General features: G+C 45.4%; 1 protein-coding gene across 1 annotated transcript in view; it reads left to right on the forward strand.

Moving 5' to 3' along the window:
• MUS81 (MUS81 structure-specific endonuclease subunit) overlaps window positions 1-16,292 on the forward strand; it is a 499,563-nt gene extending 483,271 nt beyond the window's left edge. The window contains exons 16-17 of the mRNA XM_040410299.1: window positions 15,146-15,229; window positions 15,423-16,292. Coding sequence (XP_040266233.1) covers window positions 15,146-15,229; window positions 15,423-15,489 — 151 coding nt within the window. The 3' untranslated portion in view covers window positions 15,490-16,292. The remainder of the gene's footprint in view (window positions 1-15,145; window positions 15,230-15,422) is intronic.
• The last annotated feature ends 11,369 nt before the right edge of the window (window positions 16,293-27,661 follow it).

Here is a 27,661-nt window from a genome sequence, read left to right on the forward strand (position 1 = left end):
GGGTAGTTATACTGCCCTGGCATTCTAGGGGCCCTAATGTGTTGTAAGTAGTTTGAAATCAAAATCTGTAAAAAATGGCCGGTGAAATCCGAAAGGTGCTCTTTGGAATGTGGGCCCCTTTGCCCACCTAGGCTGCAAAAAAGAAGACACCCCAAGGTATTCGCTGATGGGCATAGTGAGTTCATAGAAGTTTTTATTTTTTGTCACAAGTTAGTGGAATATGAGACTTTGTAAGAAAAAAAAAAAAATCATCATTTTCCACTAACTTGTGACAAAAAATAAAAAGTTCTATGAACTCAGTATGCCCATCAGCGAATACCTTAGGGTGTCTACTTTCCGAAATGGGGTCATTTGTGGGGTGTTTGTACTGTCTGGGCATTGTAGAACCTCAGGAAACATGACAGGTGCTCAGAAAGTCAGAGCTGCTTCAAAAAGCGGAAATTCACATTTTTGTACCATAGTTTGTAAACGCTATAACTTTTACCCAAACCATTTTTTTTTACCCAAACATATTTTTTTTATCAAAGACATGTAGAACAATAAATTTTGAGAAAAATTTATATATGGATGTCGTTTTTTTTGCAAAATTTTTCAACTGAAAGTGAAAAATGTCATTTTTTCGCAAAAAAATTTGTTAAATTTCGATTTATAACAAAAAAAAGTTAAAATGTCAATGAAATACCACCAAATGAAAGCTCTATTAGTGAGAAGAAAAGGAGGTAAAATTCATTTGGGTGGTAAGTTGCATGACCGAGCAATAAACGGTGAAAGTAGGGTAGGTCAGAAGTGTAAAAAGTGGCCTGGTCATTAAGGGTGTTTAAGCTATAGGGGCTGAGGTGGTTAAAGATAATACAAACGGATCCGTTCTAAACGGATGCAGATGGCTGTATTATCTGAAAGGATCCGTCCTTGACGGATCCGCACAAGACGCGAGTGTGAAAGTAGCCTTACTCAAATAGTGCATATTTGTCCCTTCAAGTTTTTGGGGAAGCTGGTTTACCACCATGTGGAGCTGTAATAAAATCTGCAGAATACGAAATCTACCAGGATAAATACTCTTCACTACTAAATAGTGCCCTATCTAGGCTAAGCTACTTATATTTGCCATTTGCCCTTCAGGGTCCTCGCAAAGCTGGGTAACCACCATGTGGAAGTGTAATAGACTGCAGAATACTAAATCTACCAGGATAAATCCCCCTCCTCACTCCTAATTAGTGCTATGACTAGGTAGATTTGCCTTTCAGGGTCATAGGATAGCTGGGTTACTTGCACAATTTAAAGGCAACACTATATGGTCAGTGTGTACAGCGCCACAAGATTTTGGTCTCCAGCGCTAATGAATGTCAGATTTACCTAGACAGACAGTGCGAAATGCCTCCTGGCTATATAGACAAAGATGACATCCGGGCACCTGGGAAAGCTGGGTAACATTTTCTGTAGTTGTCAGTGGCCTGGTACTGTCTAATATCCCTGCACACATACAGTGGGAGGTTTTGTAAAAAGCTAAAGTTTTGCAGTCTGTGTGACTTTTTGATAATTTTTTGGGGGGTAAGAGAAGTGATGAAAAAATGGCGAATTGGCCTTTTTTAATTTTTTTTTAGTAAATCGTTTTTATTGATTTTCATATGTCATTAAAAGTAAGCAGTACAACATCCATAAGAATGAATTTGCGTGTAACAAATTTACTCCAGGAACACCATTCGCAGATGGTGAGATGAACCTGGAGTCTCATTCCCAAAGTGCATAACAGCAAATAAGAATAAGTTTTGAAAATAAAAGAAGGAGGAAGGAGAATACAGGGTAAGAAACAACATAGCAGGTATCCAATACGTGAGTAGACAACAGTTGCCTATTCTAAGAGCCAACGTTGGCATGTGCGTTCTTTTATGGGGAGTAGTTAGGATTGATCATCCAAGGGGTTTATGTAATGTTACAGGAGTTGGGGGAAATTACTGTAGCAGGAAGAGAATGCTCGTAGCGACATGTCGTGTTCAGCTCATGAATCACCTCCGACAAAGAAGGTGGTTTTGTCTGTTTCCAATGGCGAGTTATTATTAATTTAGCATCAGTAGTATATGGCCTATATGGCTCCTGTAACTAGGGTGCATGGTCTGAATGCCAAGAAATAACAGGGCAAATTCCGGGAGTGGAGATACAGTTTCCAATGTGATATCCGATATCAACGCAAAAATCTGTTGCCAAAATTGGGAGAGCTTGGGGCAGGCCCACAGAATGTAATATAGAGAACCTGTATTACCACAATTCCTCCAACAGCAGGGGGAGGAGCATGGGTAGATTTTGTGTAATCTTTGGGGAGTAAAGTACCATTGCAGTAGCATTTTAATCCCTGCTTCATAGTGGGTAACACATTTAAAATTTGAAGAGAGGAATTTTATAGCTGCTATCCATGTTTCTTCGGTGAAAGATTTGCTCAGTTCAGAATCCCAGCGTTTGATGGGAGGGGATTTGACAAAGGTATTTTTGTCTCCTAGCAAGTCGTAAATATATCTCGTAGTGTGTTTTTTGAAGAAGGAAGGAATTGGTAAAGTCTAAGAACGTCAGTATTCACCGAAGGGGGTGATTTTATTATACGGGTTAGGAAATGACTGACCTTCAGGTATTTAAAGAGTTCTTTCTGTGGTAGTTGAAAAGACCACTGAAGTGATTCAAAATGAAGGACTACATTTGCTGCCAGTAGTTGGGAAGTACTATGAATTTCCCTCGTCCGCCATTCAGACAAGTTAATGTCAGGTATCACCGTTTCCAATGTGTGAGTTGTGGCATGTCGGAAGAGTGGCGAGTGGGAGTCCCCTTGTAACCTGTGGATTTGGGTCCATAGTTTACCCTCATGGGCCACTGTAAGCAATTTAGCTTTGGGGGGCCCTGAATTCCATAGTGACCGTATTAGGTAGTCTTTCAAAGTACCTCTCTCTATGGACTGAGATTCTATATGGAACCAGGCCTTTTTTGTTAAATATGAGATTTTGGGCAATTCTAGGTTTGGATGAACCCCAAATATATTTACCCAATATAGCCTGAGCCTTCTTAACCACCTCCGGACCGCTGAACGCAGCGACGCGTCCTGGAGGTGGTTGATTAAGGCGAGATTTCGGTCACAGCCGGCCCGCGCATGCGCATCGCGGGCCGGCAAAAGTTCGAGGAGAATTGCATCAGCAACCTGCCAGCCAATGATCGTCGCTGGCAGGTTGCTGATTTTTAAAAAATCGAATCACAAGCCATATAACAGATCATATTAGTAAATATGATCTGTTATATGGCTTCTCTGCTCCTCTGCTGGTCCTTTTCGTCGGTTGGATCCAGCAGAGGAGCAGACTGAACTGTAAGTACACACCAAACACTGTCCTTAGCCCCAGATCACCTTCCATCACCCCCATCATCCAAATTAACCCCTTGATCGCTCCCTGTCAATCACTTAGTGAAAGACAAAAAGTGATCAGTGTAAACTGTCACTTTTTTTTTTCACTAGTATTGGCTGTTAGGTTTTAGGATTAGTTTAGGCCCCTTGGTTAGGTAGTTTAGGGATCAGTTAGCGCCCAGCCCACCGCACCGCAGTCCCTTATTCGCTGATTAGCATATCGCTAATCAGCATTTGTACTTTTATAGTATCTGTAAGTGATCAAAACTGATCACGGTCAGATCTATAATTGTATTAGTGTCACCTTAGCTCGCCCTCCACCCAAAACGCAGTGTTTGCCCGATCAGGCCTGATCGGTCGCCCACACGTGCGTTCACCCACGCCCGCCCCACCGCAGTGACAAAAAATTATTATTTTTTGATCACTGCACATTCACTTTACACGCACTGCGGTGATAAAAAAATCAGTTTTGATATTTTTTATCAACCGCAGCGGCCTCCGGTACTTCGCTAGCCTCCCCTTTGTAAGACAGGCTTGCTTTTTTTCTTGGGTAGTCTCAGGGAATACCCCTAAATTTAGTAGTCCAAAATGTCAAACAGGGGGTATTCTTCTGAAGAGGCCTACAGGATTCTGACCCAGTCGGATGAGGATTGGGAACCCTCATCTGACGAATCTAGCGGGTCAGAATATGAACCTGTAGAAAGCAGTGGCTCTCTGACCCAAAGTTCGGACGAGGAGGTGGAGGTCCCTGATAGCACCAGGCGTACCTGGCCCCGTGTCGCGGCAGAAACAAATTGGTATGCCACACAATTTATAACCGCAAACCCGGGAAGCTATTATGCCCAGCCTTTCCGGTGGAAACCAGCCCAAGTTTCCGAACTTAAAATTTTTCTGGGCCTTCTCCTCAACATGGGTCTAACTAAAAAGCATGAATTGCGGTCATATTGGTCCACGAACCCAATTCATCACATGCCCATGTTCTCTGCTGCTATGTCCAGGACACGATTTGAGACCATCCTGCGTTTCCTGCATTTTAGCGACAACACCACCTCCCGTCCCAGAGGCCACCCAGCTTTTGACCGGCTCCACAAAATTCGGCCCCTCATAGACCATTTCAACCAGAAATTTGCAGATTTGTATACCCCTGAGCAAAACATCTGCGTAGACGAGTCCCTAATACATTTTACCGGGCGCCTTGGCTTCAAACAATACATCCCAAACAAGCGTGCCCGGTATGCGGTCAAATTGTATAAGCTCTGTGAAAGGGCCACAGGCTATACCCACAAATTTCGGATCTATGAGGGAAAAGATCAGACCCTGGAGCCGGTCGGTTGCCCTGACTACCTGGGGAGCAGTGGGAAGACAGTCTGGGACTTGGTGTCACCCTTATTCGGCAAGGGGTACCATCTTTATGTGGACAATTTTTACACAAGTGTGGCCCTCTTTAGGCATTTGTTTCTAGAACAGATTTGCGCCTGTGGCATCGCGCGAACTAGTCGCGTGGGCTTCCCCCAACGGCTCGTTACCACCCGTCTTGCAAGGGGGGAGAGGGCTGCCTTGTGTAACGAAGAACTGCTCGCGGTGAAATGGAGAGACAAGCGTGACGTTTACATGCTCTCCTCCATTCACGCAGACACGACAATCCAAATTGAAAGGGCAACCCGTGTCATTGAAAAGCCCCTCTCAGTCCACAACTATAATGCGCTCATGGGAGGGGTGGACTTCAATGACCAGATGTTGGCTTCCTATTTAGTTTCCAGACGCTGGTATAAGAAGGTGTCTGTATATTTAATTCAATTGGCTCTGTATAATAGTTTTGTTCTCTACAGTAAGGCTGGGAGAACACGATCCTTCCTCAAATTCCAGGAAGAGATCATCGAGAACCTCCTGTATCCAGGAGGTTCCGTGGCCCCAACCACCAGTGTAGTTAGCCGTCTACACGAGCGACATTTCCCCAGTGTCGTTCCTGGTACCTCAACCCAACCGCCACCCCGAAAAAAATGTTGTGTCTGTAACAGGAGTGGAATAAGGCGTGACACCCGCTATGACTGTCCTGACCACCCTGCCCTATGCTTAGGAGAGTGTTTCCGGAAGTACCACACACAGGTACACCTAGCATAGGGATTGCATCTCACAGGACAGGCACACAGGGCTATTAGCGCCCTTTTACTCACAGCTGCTGCAAACTTCTCCTTTCACCTGGGATAAAGTGCATAACGTACTTCGCCACATCTTTGGGCGCTTTGCACATTGTCCCATGGGGAAGGAGAGGTTTGTTCTATAAAGGTAAAAAAAACGAAACAAAAAAAAAATTACCGGTAAGTAAAAAAGTTAACGTTCAGTTAAAAAAAGTTTATATGTTCTGTTCAAAAGTTAATAAATTTATTGCGTTGCGGCCTGGTTTTATCTTTTTTGTTTTGTTTTTTTTACCTTCCAGGTGGACCAACCGATCGACTAGCTGCAGCACTGATGTGCATTCTGACAGAAGCATTGCGCTGCTGTCAGATTACACGCAAGTCGGTGTATGCGGCGCTGCAAGACGAGATTTCTCCTCTGCAGTAAAAGATACGTTTGCCGAGGCATATGAGCTGAGGAGGTGGCGGTGTTCATATACTTTGGCAAACACTTTGTATATATATATAAAAAAAAAAAATCCCGGCAATGATTTATTCATCCACATCGATTGATGTGAATGGAGAAATATGGTTTGCCAGGGCATACGAGCTAAGTGGGTATGGATGTTGGGCGGAGCTCCTATGTCCTGGCAGACGTATGCTCAATATAAGGAGAATAGCAGAAACTCCTAATGCTGTGCATACATGTAATGATTGCGGAGACCCTCAAATGCCAGGGCAGTACAAACACCCCACAAATAACACCATTTTGGAAAGAAGACACCCCAAGGTATTCGCTGAGGGGCATATTGAGTCCATGAAAGATTGAAATTTTTGTCCCAAGTTAGCGGAAAGGGAGACTTTGTGAGAAAAAAATTAAAAAAATCAATTTCCGCTAACTTGTGCCAAAATTTTTTTTTTTCTATGAACTCGCCATGCCCCTCATTGAATACCTTGGGGTGTCTTCTTTCCAAAATGGGGTCACATGTGGGGTATTTATACTGCCCTGGCATTTTAGGGGCCCCAAAGCTTGAGAAGAAGTCTGGTATCCAAATGTCTAAAAATGCCCTCCTAAAAGGAATTTGGGCACCTTTGCCCACCTAGGCTGCAAAAAAAGTGTCACATGTGGTATCTCCGTATTCAGGAGAAGTTGGGGAATGTGTTTTGGGGTGTCATTTTACATATACCCATGCTGGGTGAGAGAAATATCTTGGCAAAAGACAACTTTTCCCATTTTTTATACAAAGTTGGCATTTGACCAAGATATTTATCTCACCCAGCATGGGTATATGTAAAATGACACCCCAAAACATATTCCCCAACTTCTCCTGAATACCGAGATACCACATGTGTGACACTTTTTTGCAGCCTAGGTGGGCAAAGGGGCCCACATTCCAAAGAGCACCTTTTGGATTTCACTGGCCATTTTTTACAGAATTTGATTTCAAACTCCTTACCACACATTTGGGCCCCTTGAATGCCAGGGCAGTATAACTACCCCACAAGTGACCCCATTTTGGAAAGAAGACACCCAAAGGTATTCACTGATGGGCATAGTGAGTTCATAGAACTTTTTATTTTTTGTCACAAGTTAGTGGAATATGAGACTTTGTAAGAAAAAAAAAAAAAAATCATCATTTTCCGCTAACTTGTGACAAAAAATAAAAAGTTCTATGAACTCACTATGCCCATCAGCGAATACCTTAGGGTGTCTACTTTCCGAAATGGGGTCATTTGTGGGGTGTTTGTACTGTCTGGCCATTTTAGAACCTCAGGAAACATGACAGGTGCTCAGAAAGTCAGAGCTGCTTCAAAAAGCGGAAATTCACATTTTTGTACCATAGTTTGTAAACGCTATAACTTTTACCCAAACATTATTTTTTTATCAAAGACATGTATAACAATAAATTTAGAGCAAAATTTATATATGGATGTCGGTTTTTTTGCAAAATTTTACAACTGAAAGTGAAAAATTTCTTTTTTTTGCAAAAAAATCGTTAAATTTCGATTAATAACAAAAAAAGTAAAAATGTCAGCAGCAATGAAATACCACCAAATGAAAGCTCTATTAGTGAGAAGAAAAGGAGGTAAAATTCATTTGGGTGGTAAGTTGCATGACCGAGCAATAAACGGTGAAAGTAGTGTAGGTCAGAAGTGTAAAAAGTGGCCTGGTCTTTCAGGGTGTTTAAGCTATAGGGGCTGAGGTGGTTAAAAAAAGTGGATGCAATGGGTATGGGAAGAGCTCGGAACATGTATATAAGTTTGGGGAGAGTCATCATTTGGAATGATGCAATTTTGCCAACCCACGACACCGATTTCATTGCAAAAGAGGAGAAGTATTTTGTCACGGTGGAAAGAAGGGGCTCGTAATTCTGCTTGTATAATAGCGAGCATGGTGAAGTAAGTTTGACTCCCAGATAGATTGGCAATCATCTGAACTGCCCTAAGTCATAATGGGACCACAACAATGTCACATCATCTTGTGGCATATTAATGGGTAGCGCTTGGGATTTGGAGCTATTTATTTTATAATATGAAAGTAATCCGAAATGGAAAAATGATGTCCATCGCGTGTTTTAGCTCCCTTCTGCTCAGAGCTAGGTAGAAGAATAGTAGCGCAACAGCCAGAGTCCTCTTATATCAATACCAGCCACGGATCAGAGTATGGCGATCCTTTCTCACGGTTCCATAATGGATTATAAGAATTCAGTTCAACTGAGGGCTTCTCTGGGGTTTCCCCAAAGACATTGGAATCTGCCAGATGTGCAGTAGCTTCTTTCTATCTTCAAAGACGACGTGAACTTGGCCATTTTTGTGGATCAACAATTTCAAGGGGAATCCCCATTTGTACGGAACATTGTGTGCACGGAGGGCCAATGTGATGGGTTGTAGCGACCTACGCTGGCTGAGGGTTGCCATAGATAGGTCAGTAAAGAGTTTAAGAGATTGATAAGGCGATGGTAGTATCCCTTGCTTCTTGGCAGCAGACATCAATGCCTCTTTGGTATGGAAGAAATGGATGCGGGCCAAGGTGTCTCTTGGGACGCTGGGACCTAGATGAGGAGGCTTCGGTACCCTATGGGCCCTGTCGATTATCATCATTCCAGGTGCAGGAATATGTGGTATATAAGGCTTTCAGGTAGGGTTGTAGTTCTTGAGGTGGGGTGTCTTCTGGGATGCCTCTGAATTTTACATTATTTCGCCTACAGCGATCTTCCATGTCTGCTATTTTCAACTTAATGGCTTCTAGTTCATCTGCCATATCATTATGGGCATCAATAACAGAGTTCTGGGAAGTAGCAAACTTTTAACATGGAGGATTTTATCTTCTGCTCCTTGCACTCTGGCAGTGAGAGGGTTAATCAAATCTGCTATGTCTGCGTGCAGGGAGGATTTCTGTGCCAGGAGCATGTTCTTTAATGTGTCCTCTGACAGGGGTTTATCTGAGGTCGGGTAATCCTGGAAGTAGACTTTGGCCAGGGTGGCAGGCATAACAGTGTTATTGCTTGAACTGACCTGAGTTTGGTCCCCCGTCTCTCTCCACTTTCTCAGGCGTTGCTGGCTGAGTGAAGGGGGTTCCAGCGGTAAGACGGTCTGGTCGCTATTATGGATCTTGCGCGCGACGTCTGTGGGGGCTCTGACATCCTCTGGATGCACGGGAGGTCCCTTGAGGAGACAGCGATCACGATGCTTGTGAGGGAGACAAGCTGCAGGGAGGTGCCGGCAGGGACATCGCTCTGCAGGGCCCGGCGCCATCTTTAGCGGGTCCCTTGTCAAAGTAATCCTCCAGACTGCTGCCTTTGAGTCTAGGCAGCTGCCTCTTCGACTTCCCCATAATGTCAGGGAGGGTATTGGGCATTGAAAGGGGCCGAAAATAAGGAGGCAGACCAATGCTGAAAGTGGGTTTGCTCATGTAGCAGTCGCTTCGGTGTCGGAGCTCCTCTTTCATGCGGCCATTTCTCTCAGCAGCCTAGCCATGCCCCTGCGAATTGGCCTGTTTAATACTTTTTTCCATTACTCCATTCGCCGTATTTGAAAAATATTTTTATATTTTAATAGTACGGGCGTTCGTTGACGCAATGTTGCCCATGATGTTTATATTTTTTATTCTAAGGAAAGGGGATGATTTAAATTTTTAGATTTTAAAAAATTTTTTTTTTTTGTAGCCAGTATAGGAGGCTACAACATTCACAAATTTTTTTAATTCAATATTACCACACTCCATACAGGAGCATGGTAATATGTGAATTGCTCATTTATTATGTTGGCCTCTTCAGAGAGACCCAGCATATTAAAGTCAATTGCCGGCATCCCCATTGGCCGCACTGGGATGTCGGTAATGACAAAGAAGTGCACACTTCCGGGTTTTTCAAGGTTTAGATACCATGATCATACTTGATCACGGTATATAAAGGCTTTAATGACCGCGATCGGCATTATTGACAGTCGCAGTCCTTAGCTGCGGTCCTCTGCTGTTTGAAACAGCAGAGACCCGCCGGCCATGGCACCCACTGCATGTGCGAGCAGGCGCCATGTTTACCCATCGCTCCAGCACCGTACATGTATGGTGCTAGCAGCGAAAGGGTTAACTGTAGTATAATGTATTACTTACTAGAATATTGTCTGTGGCTGACATGCCTCTGTAAGCCAGTCTCACATGCAGTCACATGACCATGCTCCTGGTGGTTATCTTCTGCTTGAGTGATGTCCTGTACACTGAAGACATGGTTAGCCTCCCTTTCCCACTCCCTGTAATATGAGACCCCACAGTTCACATGCCTCTTATCTCCACTGATCTCTTGATTCCTCCCCCACCCTGGCAGTTTCAGAAGGGATTGTGCCAAACAGTAGATAGAGAGAAGTGACTATCTGCAATCCAGATAGCACATCAGAGAAGTGTCTTAGTTGCAGATCTGTGTTGTCTGTAAAGACAGTACATAATTATAGCACTACTTTAAGGTGGATTTAAGCAGCCAGATAATAGGGCAGGTTATCGGGAACGACCGTTTCTGTGAACGCTCGGTCCTGACAATCTGGAAGCAGCCGATCACCTGATTGAGTGAAACACCTGTTTATCGTGCTGGGTAAATAGCAATCTGCTGCATACAAACAATGCAGCTGTATGAGGACAATAGCGATCCCTCATCCTCATACTGTGGAGGTGATCGCTGCATGTAAATGCAGTGCTTCACCTCCACTTAACGAGCAGCCCACTGTCGGGAAGAAGCGCTTCCTTTCCAACAATCTGATGCTCATCAGCACGTCTAAATCCACCTTTACACTTTGAAATAGAGAGGTATACAGGCAGATGTGAGAAGAGTCAATTTCTGTAAGCTGCAAGAAGAGTCATCATAACTGTAGTCCACTGTTAGTCCCACCAACACCAAGCCCTTGCTACACAGAGCTGGGCAAGATGATGAAAATTTACTTTTTTCTCATCTATCTGTCATCACCTGGTGAGCATTCGTATACATAAGCATTTTCTTCTCATCTATCTGGCATCATGTGGTGAGCATTCGGATACATAAGCATTTTCTGTATTTTTTATATGACCGGAAAGGCCTTTTAAAGTAAATAAGGAGAGGTGTGTTATCTGTGAGGTCCTATGGAAGTACTCAACTGTGTGCCATAGCCAGTGCTTGGTGTTATGAGCATTGAATTATTCAAAAGATTGTTTTCCGCATAAACTGAAATCTTCTACTGTCCTGTTGCACCAAGTTAATATGGAATTGTTTGCATTTAGAGAACCAGGCCTCCACAAAATGAAATGTTGGCTAACAAGGCAACTATTACTACATTGCAATTGTTTGCAAAGCAGTCTGGTTTTCAGTTGTCTGGGAGTAGCAGCTATATAAGCAGACTAAAAACGTGAGTTTGTGAGTGTTCGCATGTTTGATTGCAAGTGTGTGTTTGTATTAAGTGTGTGACTTAACATAAAAAACTTTAGATTCAGGGACTTTAGGAAGTGTAATCCCCATTAGCAAGTATGTGCTCCATAATTGAAAAGACAGTCCAGTGCATATCTTGTGAAATGTATGCAGTCCTGGAACATCCGTTTGAGGGTGCATATTATTTTTTTTCAAAATATGATTAAATTGCACATCTGGAATACCAGATCCTGTATCTAAACAAGTTCATTTGAACACTGATATGCACTGACAATTTGGCTCACTGAGCAGACACTCTATGGGGTAGATGAGGAGGAGGGTGGTAGTATGGAGGATCAGGAACGTAAGTAAGCTAGCTGCATAACATATTTAGAAAGAAGGGTAGAGGGAAGAGTGCCAGGGAGGAATAGTCCTGATCTCACACACCAAAACAAGTTTGCAAGATTGGCAGATGAGGGGGATGTCAGTTCAGGGAGGGTGCTTTTGCAACAAAACACTTCATCTGCCAGTTAGGGAAATGTCAGGTCCAGTAAGCAGAGGACCAGAAGAACAGGGCAGGTCAGACAGGTGCTGGTAGTGGGAGACTCTATCATTAGGGGTACAGATAGGGTGATCTGTCACAAAGACTGGGATCATTGAACAGTGTGTTGTCTTCCTGGCACTCCAATTCAAAATATTGCAGAACAGGTTGATAGATTACTTGGAGGGGTTGGTGAAGGCTCAGTGGTCATGGTCCACATTGGAACTAATGACAAAGTTAGAAGTGGATGGAGGGTCCTTAAAATCGTGAAAGGTAGTATTTTGTGAAATACTACCTGTACCACAAGCTGCACCCGAGAGGCAACAGGAGATTAGGGAGGTTAACAAGTGGCTCAAGAGCTGGTGTAAGAAAGAGGGGTTTGGGATCCTGGAGAACTGGGTCGACTTCTCTGTCGACTACAGGCTGTATCGTAGGGATGGGCTGCACGTCAATAGGGAAGGTGCCAGCTGTTTTGGGGTAGAAGATGGCTAGAAGGTTGGAGGACTGTTTAAACTAGGGACTGTGGGGGAGGGTAATTACGTTATAGGAGGGGAAGATAGTACAGATATTGACCTGGGACAAGGTAATGAAACTGGGGGAGAAGTGGAAGTAGGGACTAGAACAGTTCATAAGGAAAATTGTAGGGTTAAAAATATAAAAAAAAAAACTCTTAATTTTATGTACACTAATGCTAGAAGCCTGACCAATAAAACTGGTACACTGGAATTAGTAATGTCTGAGGAGGACTATGATATAGTGTGAATAACTGAGACATGTCTGGCCAGTTAACTTACAAGGTTACAGTCTGTTTAGAAAGGATCAGGAAAACCGGAGAAGGGGAGGGGTTTGGCTTTATGTAAAGTCCTGTCTAAAGCCCAGACTCCAGGAAAATATAAGTGAGGGAAATTACCATGTGAATAGAAATACATGGAGGCAAAAACGATAATAAAATACTGATAGGGGTTTGTTATAAACCACCTAATATATCAGAGCCGACAGAAAATCTACTACTAAACGAGATAGACGAGGCAGCAAATCATAATGAGGTTGTTATTTTTGGGTACTTTAGCTACGCAGATATAGACTGCGAAACTGAAACCTGTGGATCTCCTAAAGGAAACAATCAAAGACAAATTACCTTTCCCAACTGGTCCAGGATCTGACTAGAGCAGGCATCCTCAAACTGCGGCCCTCCAGCTGTTGCAAAACTACAACTCCCAGCATGCCCGAACAGCCTACAGGTATCAGCCTACAGCAGGCCATTGTGGGAGTTGTAGTTTTACAACATCTGGAGGGCCGCAGTTTGAGGATGCCTGGACTAGAGGGATGGCCATACTGGACTTAGTACTAAACAATAGACCTGACAGAACAATAGATGTGTAGGTTAAGGGACACCTGGGAAATAGTGACCATAAAATAATAACCTTCCAATTGTCATTCAAAAGAGTGTTTATACACTTATTTTCATTGAAAAAAAAGGGGGTCAGTCAGGACATCCCAATGTGCATGCGCACGCTGCCATGGCTAGAAACACAAAGAAAAAAAGACAATGCAGCAGCACTCTGCAAACACAAGTTACAATAATGCCATAATTATAGAAAACATTCTGGTGCTAATGCTAAGCTTATTTAGCAAATTTGAGATTCTTGGCAAATACATTTTGTACAAAATTATTTGGGTCCGTCTGCCAAACATCAAGGCGATCTCTATAAGACGGGAACCTAACACTAAATATTGTTATGTGCCATAATGGCCACCATATAATTCAGGGAGTGTAGGTGTACTGGAGCTGGACGTGTGGCTGACTCCAGTTGGTCTTGCACCCCTGACTACCCTTAGGCTGACTTTAATTAGAGTAAGTATAAAGCTGTAGCCTGCTCTCGTATTTATTGGAAGCCATTTGGCACCAGGAGAAGTATAGAGTTGGCTCAGCATACATGTTGGTACCTACATCCCTGTATTTAAAGGAAACCTGTCACCAGGATTTTGTGCATAGAGCTGGGGACATGGGCTGCTAGATGGCCGCTAGCACATCTGCAATACCCAGTCCCCACAGCTCTCTGCGCTTTTATTGTGTTAAAAAACGTTTTGATCTCAATATGCAAATGAACCTGATATGTGTCCTGTGTCCGGAGATGAGTCCTGCGGAAAGGAGCCCAGCACCGCCCCGCGTCCTCCGAATCTCCTCCTTGCTGGCTAACATCACAGAGCTGGAGCGCCGAAATCTCGCGATGCGCGAGCTAGCGCATGCGTAGTTCGTTCCCTGTGCTGATGCCAGCACAGGGAATGAACATGATGCTGACACTGCGCATGCGCTAGCTCGCGCATCGCGAGATTTTGGCGCTCCAGCTCTGTGACGTCAGCCAGCAAGGAGGAGATTCGGAGGACGCGGGGCGGTGCTGGGCTCCTTTCCGCTGGACTCATCTCCGGACACAGGACACATATCAGGTTCATGTGCATATTGATCAAAAGTTTTTTTAACACAATAAAAGCGCAGAGAGCTGTGGGGACTGGGTATTGCAGATGTGCTAGCGGCCATCTAGCAGCCCATGTCCCCAGCTCTATGCACAAAATCCTGGTGACAGGTTCCCTTTAATGGAGGCCGTTATGGCACCAAAAATGGTAAAAAGCAGAGTGGACCCAGCATGCATGTGGAACCTTCACTCCCTGAATTTTATGTTGGCCATTATTGCACATAACAGGTAGTATTTATTGTTAGGTTCCCATCTTATAGAGATCGCCTTGACGTTTGGCAGACAGCCCAAATAATTTTGTACAAAATGTATTTGCCAAGAATCTCAAATGTGCAAAATAAGCGTAGCATTAGCACCAGAATGTTTTCTATAATTATGGCATTATTGTACCTTATTTGTGTTTGTAGAGTGCTGTTGCATTGTCTTTTTTCTTTGTGTTTCTAGCCATGGCAGCGTGCACCTGCGCATTGGGATGTGCTGACTGACTGACTGAAAATAAGTGTATAACATTGTATCAGCATGGCTCCATGAGGGATCGGTTATGTTAAACTAATTCAACCCCATATGGCTATTTACATCAGGACTTGGCTAAAGTCCGTGACTGGCAGTAATGCCGATATCGGACATTTAACACTTCAGATGCCGTGGCCAATCCTGACAACAGCATCTGAATGCTCAAAGGCCGGAAACGCGTGCCACAGACTATATGATGCAACATCATAGATATTGCAGGCCGTGTAATCCTTTTTACAGTCTCTTCTTATTACCCACAGCCTGCTTTCTGCATATGAATGTTGTTCTTCCACCGAGGAGAGGGAGAAGTTGTTGTCAAATGTGAAGTGTGGAAAGCTACAGAGGTACGTCCTGCAGCATGAGGCACTCCCTGTAATACAGGGGCTATTCTTAACAGAAAAACATTTTTGTTTAGTGCAGAAAACCTAGTCCATGTATATGAAATCTTTGTGATTGAGTGAATTAAGAGCTCAACTTCCCTTTTATAATTAACACAAGAGATGGCACAATTACTTTCAATAGTTAATCTCTTTGCAGAAATCTTGGACCAGTGCTGAGCAAAACTATATCCCAGCTTTACTGCACCAAGGAAGCCTTGTCCTGAGGAATGGTGACACAATGAAACTTTACTGAGCGACGTGAATTTCCAGCTTGAATGTTTTGCAGTTAGTCTGCCTCCCTGAAGATGGTGTAAATACTTTGGAGATAGCCATAGATGATTAAACTATCAACCTATTTTGATCACGGATACAATCATGATTAATACAAGCAAAGTGGCAAATATTCTATTAGGAGGATTAAAACGATAAAAAATCTGTACTGTGGAACTGCATCTGTCATCTTAACTCAATATTCACAAGTTGAAGCTCTGTGTGACTTTCCAATCCAGTGTAGAGCTCTGAAAACACAGGTTTTTCAAACTTTCATTGAGTCCATAAGAGGTTACTCTTATGGACTCGCTGAAGTACCTTGCTGTAAGTAGTTAATAGAATCATTCCCGTAGTATGTCTTAAATAGTATTTTACCATTGAGCACATGCTAACAAAAAGTTCAAACCTAACTGTTTTTAGAATACCTACCATGTGAACCAACCCATTCACATGGATGTACCTGCAGTAGACTTAGTGTGCTAATATTTTGGGGACTTCTTGCCAAGTGGAACTGTTCAGTGTTTAAAATCATCTAGATATTCTGAACTGTTACTTAGATCTACCTCATTTTCTGAGACTTTGACCATACCAGAGCTAACTATATCCCACTTTTATTAGTCTGTACTTATCAAGGACCACTTGAGTGTATACTTAAAATAGGTGTTTCATTTTTCTAATGTGAATTTAAGAGGTAGATTGTAAAATCAATGATATGTTGTACTGATGCTTTATTTGAATATGTCCTCAAATTTTCTTATTGTCAATAAAATATTTTTCAGATTATTTTTTTTTTATCTGTGTTCCTAATTCACCCAAATTGCCACAGTTATTAAACCAATATTGTGTAGATGCCATATATTTGATGTGGACTGATTATGCAGAAAGCAGAAGATGGAAGGAATTAATATGACAGCTTCATTTGCAAAAGTGCACAACCCTTAGCATTTACCTTTATAAAATTATAGCCTGTAAATAAGGAAAAACTGATTTGATTGTATAAATCATTATGCAGTCTAGAAACTAGGTACACTCTCGTAGGAACCTCTAAACATTTTGGTTTTCACATGCTCTCACTTATGTTACTTGACTTTTCAGCTCATTCATGTACAACAGAACTTGGCAGTATTCTGCAAGCGGGTGTGGACCCAATGCGCCACTGACTGGCTATACTCTGGAGGGGCGTGACTAAGCAATTACCTGGTCTTCACTAGAGCCTCTGATGGTGAGGATAGGCTTGGGCCGTTAGGGTAGTTGCCAGTTGCCACTCCAGAGCAGTCCCAGAGTCAGTGGCAGCTGACCAGGGGGTCAGAGATACCAGTGCAAGCACCGAGGGGAAGTACATGGTCAGGGTAGGCAGAGATCAAGCAAGGTCCGTAAACGAAATCTGTGGGTCAGAGGCAGGTGGCAAACAAGCAAGGTCTGTAAACGAAGTCTGAGGTCAGAAGCAGACGGCAAACAGGCAAAATCCGAAATTTCCAAAAGCAGGGTCCGGTACACAGCAAAGCAGAACTTGAAAAACACCTTCACACTTGGAACTAGGCAAGCTTGTGACCATGATTTTCTCAGGCATCTTCCTGTGGTAGGAAGCGCCTTTAAATGTTTCCTGCAATCCAGCCATAGGCTGGTAAGACAGAGGGCGTGTACGTGCTGACTCACAAGTGAGGAGAGACACACCCATGCAAGCCCTAATAACAGTACAGGTCTCCAGCAGGAAGTAAACTCTGGCATGGAGCATAGATGCAACGGTTCAGCTACCTGCTGCCCACACTTGTCAGCATGGCAGCAGGAGGGAAAGAGGAAGCCTGGCGCCCGTGTCCGCGAGTAGGAGCAGCAGCACCGGCACGGACCGCTGGGCTAACAGCCAGTGTCATCAATAGACAGCTTTGGCACACCAATTTGATGAAAAAACTGCGGCAAGCTGGAGTGGCAGATGAGGTTTAACATTGGTAAATGTAAGAATATGCACGTGGGAAGGAATAACGCAAGTCACACGTACATACTAAATGGTAAAACACTGGGTAACATAGACATTGAAGAGGACTTAGAAATTTTTGTGTACAGCAAACTAAACTGCAGAAACCACTGACAGGCAGCTGCTGCCAAGGCCAATAAGATAATGGGTTGCATCAAAAGGGGCATATATGCCCGTGATGAGAACATAGTGCTACCACTCTACAAATCATTAGTCAGACCACACATGGAGTACTGTGTGCAGTTCTGGTCTCCTGTGAACAAGGCAGACATAGCAGAGCTGGAGAGGGGTCAGGGGAGGGCAACTAAAGTAATAACTGGAATGGGTGGACTACAGTACCTTGAAAGATTGTCAAAATTAGGGTTATTCACTTTAGAAAAAAGACAACTAACCGTTGCGCCACCATCTGTCCATGAAATATGCTTAATATAGCCGTATTTCAGAAAAATAGATGACCCCTATGTTTGTCCCTAATATAAAATGTGAGCACCCTATTTGAGGTGATATTCAACCTTTCATCTACAGTGCCTTGCAAAAGTATTCACCCCCTTGACTTTTTCGTGTGTTGTTACATTACAGCCTTAAGATCAATGTTTTGTTAATTTGAATTTTATGTGATGGATCAGAACACAATAGTCTAAGTTGGTGAAGTGAAATGAGAAAAATATATAAATAAAACTATTATTTAGAAACAGAAAACAGGCATGTGCGTATGTATTCACCCCTTTGTTAGGAAGCCCATAAAAAGCTCTGGTGCAACCAATCACCTTCAGAAGTCACATAATTAGTGAAATGATGTCCACCTGTGTGAAATCTAAGTGTCACATGATATACACACCTTTTTTGAAAGGCCCCAGAGGCTGCAACACCTAAGCAAGAGGCATCACTAACCAAACACTGCCATGAAGACCAAGGAACTATCCAAACAAGTAAGGGACAATGTTGTCGAGAAGTACAAATCAGGGTTAGGTTATAAAAAAATATCCAAATCTTTGATAATCCCCAGGAGCACCATCAAATCTATCATAACCAAATGGAAAGAACATGGCACAACAGCAAACCTGCCAAGAGACGACCGCCCACCAAAACTCACAAACCGAGCAAGGAGGGCATTAATCAGAGAGGCAGCACAGAGACCTAAGGTAACCCTGGAGGAGCTACAGAGTTCCACAGCAGAGACTGGAGTATCTGTACATAGGACGACAATAAGCCGTACGCTCCATAGAGTTGGGCTTTATGGCAGAGTGGCCAGAAAAAAAGCCATTACTTTCAGCAAAAAATAAAATGGCACGTTGTGAGTTTGCGAAAAGGCATGTGGGAGACTCCCAAAATGTATGGAGGAAGGTGCTCTGGTCTGATGAGACTAAAATTTTACTTTTCGGCCATCAAAGAAAACGCTATGTCTGGTGCAAACCCAACACATCACATCACCCAAAGAACACCATCCCAACAGTGAAACATGGTGGTGTCAGCATCATGCTGTGGGGATGTTTTTCAGCAGCCAGGAAACTGGTCAGAGTTGAGGGAAAGATGGATGGTGCTAAATACAGGGATATTCTTGAGCAAAACCTGTACCACTCTGTGCGCGAGGCTAGGACGGAGGTTCACCTTCCAGCAGGACAATGACCCAAAACACACTGCTAAAGCAACACTTGAGTGGTTTAAGGGGAAACAAAATGTGTTGAAATGGCCTAGTCAAAGCCCAGATCTCAATCCAATAGAAAATATGTGGTCACACTTAAAGATTGCTGTTTACAAGCGCAAACCATCCAACTTGAGGGAGATGGAGCAGTTTTGCGAGGAGGAATGGTCAAAAATTCCAGTGGTAAGATGTGGAAAGCTCATAGAGACTTAGGGTCCATTCACACGTCTGTAGTGTATTGCGGATCCGCAATACACCCGGCCAGCAGCCCCATAGAACTGCCTATTCTTGTCCACAATTGCAGACAAGAATAGGACATGTTCTATTTTTTTCCGTAGCCGCGGACCGGAAGTTCGGGGCCGCGCTCCAGAAATGCGGATGCGGACAGCACACTGTGTGCTATCCGCATCCATTCTTGCCCCATAGAGAATGAATGGGTCCGCACCCGTTCTGGATAATTGTGGAACGGGTACGGACGTGTGAATGGACCCTTATCCATGGATGGTGCTAAATACAGGGATATTCTTGAGCAAAACCTGTACCACTCTGTGCGCGAGGCTAGGACGGAGGTTCACCTTCCAGCAGGACAGTGACCCCAAACACACTGCTAAAGCAACACTTGAGTGGTTTAAGGGGAAACAAAATGTGTTGAAATGGCCTAGTCAAAGCCCAGATCTCAATCCAATAGAAAACATGTGGTCACACTTAAAGATTGCTGTTTACAAGCGCAAACCATCCAACTTGAGGGATATGGAGCAGTTTTGCGAGGAGGAATGGTCAAAAATTCCAGTGGTAAGATGTGGAAAGCTCATAGAGACTTAGGGTCCATTCACACGTCTGTAGTGTATTGCGGATCCGCAATACACCCGGCCAGCAGCCCCATAGAACTGCCTATTCTTGTCCACAATTGCAGACAAGAATAGGACATGTTCGGGGCCGCGCTCCAGAAATGCGGATGCGGACAGCACACTGTGTGCTATCCGCATCCATTCTTGCCCCATAGAGAATGAATGGGTCCGCACCCGTTCTGGATAATTGCGGAACGGGTACGGACGTGTGAATGGACCCTTATCCAAAGCAACTTGGAGTTGTGATTGCCGCAAATGATGGCTCTACATAGTATTGACTTTAGGGGGGGTGAATAATTATGCACATTGAGTTTTTCTGTTATTTTGTCCTATTTGTTGTTTGCTTCACAATAAAAAAAAAAACATCTTCAAAGTTGTGGGCATCTGCATTTTATATTGTAAATAGTAATTATATATATACTAGCAGAAGGACCCGGCTTTACACGGGTATATTTTATCCATTTCATTTAATGTTTGTGTGTCGTTTAAAGATATCGACTGTATCCCCCATAACAGTGACCTCTACAATACCCAGCCCCTTTAACAATGACCTCCACAGTGCCCGCGCCTTTCACAGTGATCCCCACAGTGACCGCCCCTTTAACAGTGACCTCCACAGTGGCTGCCCCTTTAACATTGACCTCCACAGTGCCAGCCCCTTCAACAGCGACTTCCACAGTGTCCGTTCCTTTAACATTGACCATCCCATTAACAGTGACCTTCATAGTGGCCACCCCTTTAACAGTGATCTCCACAGTACCCGCCCCTTTCACAGTGACTTCCACAGTGCCCACCCCTTTAAGAATGACCTGCATAGTGCCCACCCCTTTAACAGTGACTTCCACAGTGTCTGCCCCTTTAAAAAAGACCTTCACAGTGACCGCCCCTTTAACAGTGACCTGCACATTGCCCGTCCCTTTAAGAATGACCTGCATAGTACCCACCCCTTTAACAGTGACCTCCACAGTGTCTGCCCCTTTAACAGTGACCTCCACAGTGCCCACCCCTTTAAGAATGACCTGCATAGTGCCCAGCCCTTTAACAGTGACCTCCACAGTGTCTGCCCCTTTAACAGAGACCTTAACAGTGACCTACACATTGCCCGTCCCTTTAAGTGACCTCCACAGTGTCCTCCCCTTTAACAGTGACCTCCACAGTACCTGCCCCTTTCACAATGACTTCCACAGTGCCCACCCCTTTAACAGTGACCTTCACAGTGCCCACCCCTTTAACAGTGACTTCCACAGTGCCCGCCTCTTTAACGTTGACCACCCCTTTAACAGTGATCTCAACAGTACCTGCCCCTTTCACAATGACCTCCACAGTGTCCGCCCCTTTAAGAATGACCTACATAGTGCCCACCCCTTTAACAGTGACCTCCACAGTGCCCGCCCCTTCAACCCCTTAAGGAAACGGACATATTTCACCTTAAGGACCAGGCCATTTTTTGCAAATCTGACGTGTGTGACTTTATGTGGTGATAACTTTAAAACGCTTTGACTTATCCAGGCCATTCTGAGAATGTTTTTTCGTCACATATTGCACTTCATGACACTGGTAAAATGGAGTCAAAAATAATTATTTTTATTTATAAAAAAAAAATACAAAATTTACCCAAAATTTAGAAAAATTTTCACATTTCCAAGTTTACATTTCTCTACTTCTATAATACATAGTAATACCTACAAAAATAGTTATTATTTTACATTCCCCATATGTCTACTTCATGTTTGGATCATTTTGGGAATGACATTTTATTTTTTGGGGATGTTACAAGGCTTAGAAGTTTAGAAGCAAATCTTGAAATTTTTCAGAAATTTTCAAAAACCCAATTTTTAAGGACCAGTTCAGGTCTGAAGTCACTTTTTGAGGCTTACATAATAGAAACCACCCAAAATGACCCCATTCTAGAAACTACACCCTCAAGGTATTCAAAACTCATTTTACAAACTTTGTTAACCCTTTAGGTGTTCCACAATAATAAATGGAAAATAGATAAAATAACTTTTTTGGCAGATTTTCCATTTTAATAATTTTTTTCCAGTTACAAAGCAAGGGTTAACAGCCAAACAAAACTCAATATTTATGGCCCTGATTCTGTAGTTTACAGAAACACCCCATATGTGGTCGTAAACTGCGTCGGACACCGTCTCTGTTTGTAGTAGCAGAGGCGGCAAGATGGAGGCAGCAGGAGCGGCAGAACAGGAAGGAACCAATGGCAGGAGGGGGAGGCGTGGCTATGTCTGGCGTGACTCCACCCACCCCTGCATCCACGGTAGCGCTGGACAAGTGCACCGTTGGTTTGTGGCGGTGTGATGTGGCCATCGCTTCTCCCTCTGCAGGGCCCCGTATCGCTATATCATAAATCTCTGGCTCTGTTAACCCTGTCGCCCCCGCTGCTCCTAAGGTCCTCATAGCTCCTCCCCATGCTGATTGTGAGCGGGCGGAGAGGAGAGGGGGGGAGGGAGTGAATGGGAGTGTCGGGGATGTGTCCCTGAGAGCGTCTGTGTGTGGAGCTGGTGCCGGAGTGTGCGTGACTGAGAGCAGTAGTTCCACAGCACGCCGGCCTGGAGCAGCGGAGCAGAAAAGCCCTGCTGGTGGTAAGGATACCAAGAAGAATGCTAAGAGTGTTGCAAAAAATATTGCCAGAACTGCAATGAGATATAAAGTTTTTAGGGCTGTTGACTCTGCTGCATCTCCTCTATCCTCCTCAGGATCGGGGGAGGTGGAGAGGATTGTGGCGGAGGCTCAGGTCAATCAGGGTCATAAAGCCAATGAAGTTAATGAGACAGCTGCAGAAGCTGTGGAGGCTGAGGCTAAGGTCCCCACCGACCCAGCTGTGTGTTTGGGGGGGGGGGGGGGTGAAATGGAGGTGGCCACTGCAGATGTGGTTGCCCAGAGTAATAGTGAAGTTAATGTCATTGATGTTAATAGTGTTTTGGGTGTTGCTCCAGAGCCTGATGGTGGGGTGAGAGGAATGGTCGGCCACCTGCTGTACAAGTGGCGGGGGCCCCTCGTGTAGCCCCTTCAGGGGGGTCTGGGGCAGCTCCTCCTGTAGATAGTGTGAAGGGGGGGCGGCTCGTCTGCCCCTCCTGCATCCATAGTACCTGGCAGAAGTTATGCCAGTGTGGCTGCAGCTGTAGGGGGGTAGTGGCTATCCTCTTTGGCTTCCTCGCTCTCACAGTCTAGTGATGGTGACTGTTGGAGGCCCTCAAAAGGTGGGATAGCTCCATCACTGTAGAGGGGAAGAAGGTTGATCTGTCATCCTGGATAAACAGACATGGCATGAGGGCCTTCCGAGAGCAGAGCGGGGGCGAGACCGCCTGGTCTTCACCCACAGCCGGCCCTGGAGTCAGACGGAATGTGGTCTGTCTCAAGTGGAGTAGCGATGAAGCCTGCCCTTTAACAGTGAGCTCCTGCTTGGGATGGGTGGTGGAGCTCCTGCTTGGGATGAGTTTCAAGGCAACTGACATCTTTGCCTTGATCCATCCGTATGGCTCCAAGGAGTTCGACATCAGTTTTGTCCAGCCGGAGGGGCTAGAGCTCTTCTGGTCCGGATGTGAGCTGGCGAAGAACGCGCCAGACTGGCGCAGTTTCCTTGCAAAAGCGATAACCCGCCAGAGTGAGGTCAAGAGAGTGACCGTTCTGACCCGTAACGGGTCGCTCTCTTGCGTTGACATCATGACCTGGCTGGGCAGATATGGAGAGATCCAGGGGGTTCCATCTAAGAACCTGGATGAGTTTGGCATTTGGTCGGGCACCTGGACGTTTAGCATTAAACTTTAAGTGTCTGGGGAGTACAGTTTCCAACATACCATCTTCTGCCTTTATCGGCCGTTACAGGATTTTGGTTTTCTACAGCGGGCAGCCTAAGCTCTGTCACACTTTAGCGCCAGCTGCCAAGTGCAGAAGTGCGCACTGTGTGGGGGGACTGGTCATCTAGCCACATCTTGTGGGGAGATTAGGTGCAACCTGTGGGGTGAGCTCTGTCACCCTTTCAGTCGCTGTCCTCTCTCTGAGGTAAATTCGGCCCGAGCTCACGCAGGAGTGGGCCAGGAGGTCCCTTCGGCTGAGGCGGGTGCTAGCAAAGACAGCAGAGTTCAGGGGTCGGGGAAGAACAAATATGGTCCTTCCCGGCAGAGGTGCCAGGCGGAGAGGGAGCGGGAGGAACCCCGTCCTGGGGTGATGCCTGCTCCTTCCCAAACGGCTGCCCTTCCTGCATCGGAGACCCTAGGGGACAGGGAGCTGAATGAGGAGATTGAAAGACTGGAATGTGCCAAGAAGACTCTGTCCTCGTACTATGAAAGCGCTGCAGAAAATAGTGGGACAGAGTCCAAAAAATTTTGACGGAAATATCGTACTAAGAAAAGACCTGGCCTGACCAAAGTACCAGGGAAGGCATAACCGGCTCCCCTCTGGAGCTCTCCAACCGGTTTCTCACCTTGGATGAGACCTCCGCCTCCTCTTCTGAGGAGGAGGAGGTTGAAGGTGGCGGATCGGAGGCAAAGGAGGGAGGGCCTTCAGCAGGCCCCTCGCCCCCCTCTGGTGGGGATGTGGGGTCCTCAGGAGGGGTGGCAAAACCGGGCCCTGAGACCGAGAAAGCCAGGGGTGGTGCGCAGAGGGAGGCGTTGGTGGCAAATGAGATGGACACCACTGTCTCCCTTTAAGAGAGGTCGTGCTGCCCTAGAAGAGGGGCAGGAGGGTTAAAAAGAGTGGGAAGAAGGCCGTCTAATTCAATCACTCTGAATGGCGGTACCCGCTCTGCTGACACTGGCGACCATTAATGTCGCCAGCATTAAGTCGAATGCGGCTCGTTTTGTGGCCTTCGATTTTCTCAGCCGAATTGAGGCTGACATTTTGTTTTTGCAAGAGACCAGGCTGCCAGATTTGGCAGCGATTCATAAAGTCAGGAGGGAGTGGAGATCAGGGCCCTCCGACTGATCTCTTGCGGCTGAGCTGTATAGCGGAGTGGCGGTCCTTTTTACTGCATCGGTAAAATGCCGACGAGTGATTGAGTTGGAAATGGGGAGGTGTTTGATCCTGGATGTCCTCATGAAGGGACAGGAACTGCGCCTAATAAACATCTATGGGTGGTCTTTGGAGGGGACTGCAACACAATCACGAGTTCCCAGGATAGGGGAGGCGACAGAGACCGCCTGGCTTATGATAGCATCTTTTTAAATAGTGTAGCTAGTGAGGCTCGTCTGGTGGATGTCCACATTAGGACATACCCCAGGCCACGGGGGTTTCACTTATTATAGAGGAAGTCAGACTAGGTCTAGAATAGACAGGTTTTATTTAAAGAAGGAGGCTATTTTCTTGCCCTTAAGGGTTGTAGAGGTAGAATTCTCCGATCACTGTCTGATTATGTTTTCTTTGAATATTTCAGAATCCCCCCAAATGGGAAGAGGTTACTGGAAGCTGAATTCAGGAGTCCTGGAGGAAGCATAGGTGAGACAATCCTTTGAGGACTTCCTTCAGAGTCAGGTAGCTTTGCTGGATCTTTGTGATACTAAGTCACAGTGGTGGGAGATATTCAAAAATCGGGCGGCAAAGTTCTTCCGCCAGCTCTCGAGCCTCAGGTCCCTGGACAGGGTCTGAGGAGGAAACTCGAGCATCTTGTCTCGACTGGAGGTAGCTGCGAGGATATCTCCAGAGTGAAATCTTTACACAAGAGGTGCCAGTATGATAGGCACACATCTTAAGTTTTTGAGAGGGACTTCGGGAAGTACCGCTCGCCCGACCCTTACAGAAACTGCAAAATGTCAGTGAGTAGTAAGTTGGTGACAGGACTGGTTGATAGTACAGGATCCCTGAACAGGTCCAGATCAGTGATCCTGGAAATCGTCATATCCTTCTACTCATGCCTCTTGGGAAAGAGGGAACTGGATCGGGACAGGATGTCGGCTTTCCTGGTTGAAATCACCCCTGAGTCAGGAGCTCACCTCTCTTTTGACGTTTTGGTGGAGGAGATCAGAAAGAAGGAAGTAATCCTGGCGGTGGAAGGGTTAGCTCTGAAGAAGTCGCCAGGCCCGGATGGCTTAACATCCGAGTTTTATAAGACCTTTAAGGACTCTTTAAGTCCCCTCTTGACTGAGGTTTTTAATGAGTGTCTATCCTCGGGCACTCTGCCGAAGTCAATAAGGAGGTCAGCCCTGATCCTTCTGTCAAAGGGTAAAGATCTGAGCCGTATTGAGAGCTGGTGGCCCATAGCACTTCTTAATATGGACAGAAAGATTCTGGCCAAGATACTGTTCAACAGGTTGGTGAAGTTTGCGCCACAACTCCTTTCAGTGGCCCAGCATTGCTCGGTTACAGGTCGCAGTACTTTTAGTGCTGTGCTCGGTGTCCGAGAGGCAGTGGAACAGAGTAGAGCAGGTCACCGAAAGGGGTACATGCTATCCTTAGATCAGGCAAAGGCGTTTGATCGGGTGAACCACGAGTACCTCTGGTCGGTCCTTCTGAAGTATGGCCTGCCGGGGGGTTTGTTGATTGGTTAAAGACCTTGTATGCGGGGGCGGAGAGTTTCCCGCTTGTGAACGGTTGGTCTGGCTGCCCTTTCGCGGTTGGGATCTGGTGTTCGTCAGTGTTGTCCTTTAAGGCCGCTTTTATACGTGTTCGCAATTGATCCTTTTCTTAAGAGGATCAATCGTGGTCCGTTGGTGGGAGTCGGGATGGATCCAGAAGCCACTCTGAGGGCAGTAGCGTATGCTGATGATGTCACAGTTTTCGTGTCCTCGAGAGGGGAGGCGGAATATGTGATGTCTGAGGTGGACCGCTACTCGGAGGCATCTGGGTCCATGATCAATCGGGATAAGTGCGAGAGTCTCTGGCTGGGAGGGGGTGATCCAGTTTTCGATCTCCCGGACACCCTTCCAGGGCCCCAGTCGTCAGCCAGAGTCCTAGGCATCCATTTCGTCCATGGGGATACCCCACCCAAAATTGGGACGACAGGCTTAAGATCGCCGCTCAGAAGGTTGACCAGTGGAAGGGTTGGTCTTTGACCCTCAGGAAAAGGGTGAATCTGATCAAGACTTACCTTCTTCCTTTGCTGACCGCCCCTTTAACAGTGACTGCCCCTTTAACAGTGACTTTCACAGCGACTGCCCCTTTAACAGTGACTTTCACAGTGGCCGCCCCTTTAACAGTGACTTTCACAGTGACCGCCCCTTTAACAGTGACTTTCACAGTGACCGCCCTTTAACAGTGACTTTCACAGTGACCGCCCCTTTAACAGTGACTTTCACAGTGACTGCCCCTTTAACAGTGACTTTCACAGTGATCGGCCCTGAAATGGTTTTCACTTCACAGGTGTGCCCTGTCAGGTTTAATAAGTGGGATTTCTTGCCTTATAAATGGGGTTGGGACCATCAGTTGCGTTGAGGAGAAGTCAGGTGGATACACAGCTGATAGTCCTACTGAATAGACTGTTAGAATTTGTATTATGGCAAGAAAAAAGCAGCTAAGTAAAGAAAAACTAGTGGCCATCATTACTTTAAGAAATGAAGGTCAGTCAGTCAGCCGAAAAATTGGGAAAACTTTGAAAGTAAGGGCTATTTGACCATGAAGGAGAGTGATGGGGTGCTGCGCCAGATGACCTGGCCTCCACAGTCACCGGACCTGAACCCAATCGAGATGGTTTGGGGTGAGCTGGACCGCAGAGT

The sequence above is a fragment of the Bufo bufo genome, chromosome 10 (genome assembly GCF_905171765.1).
Source record: "Bufo bufo chromosome 10, aBufBuf1.1, whole genome shotgun sequence".
Taxonomy (NCBI): Eukaryota; Metazoa; Chordata; class Amphibia; order Anura; family Bufonidae; genus Bufo; species Bufo bufo.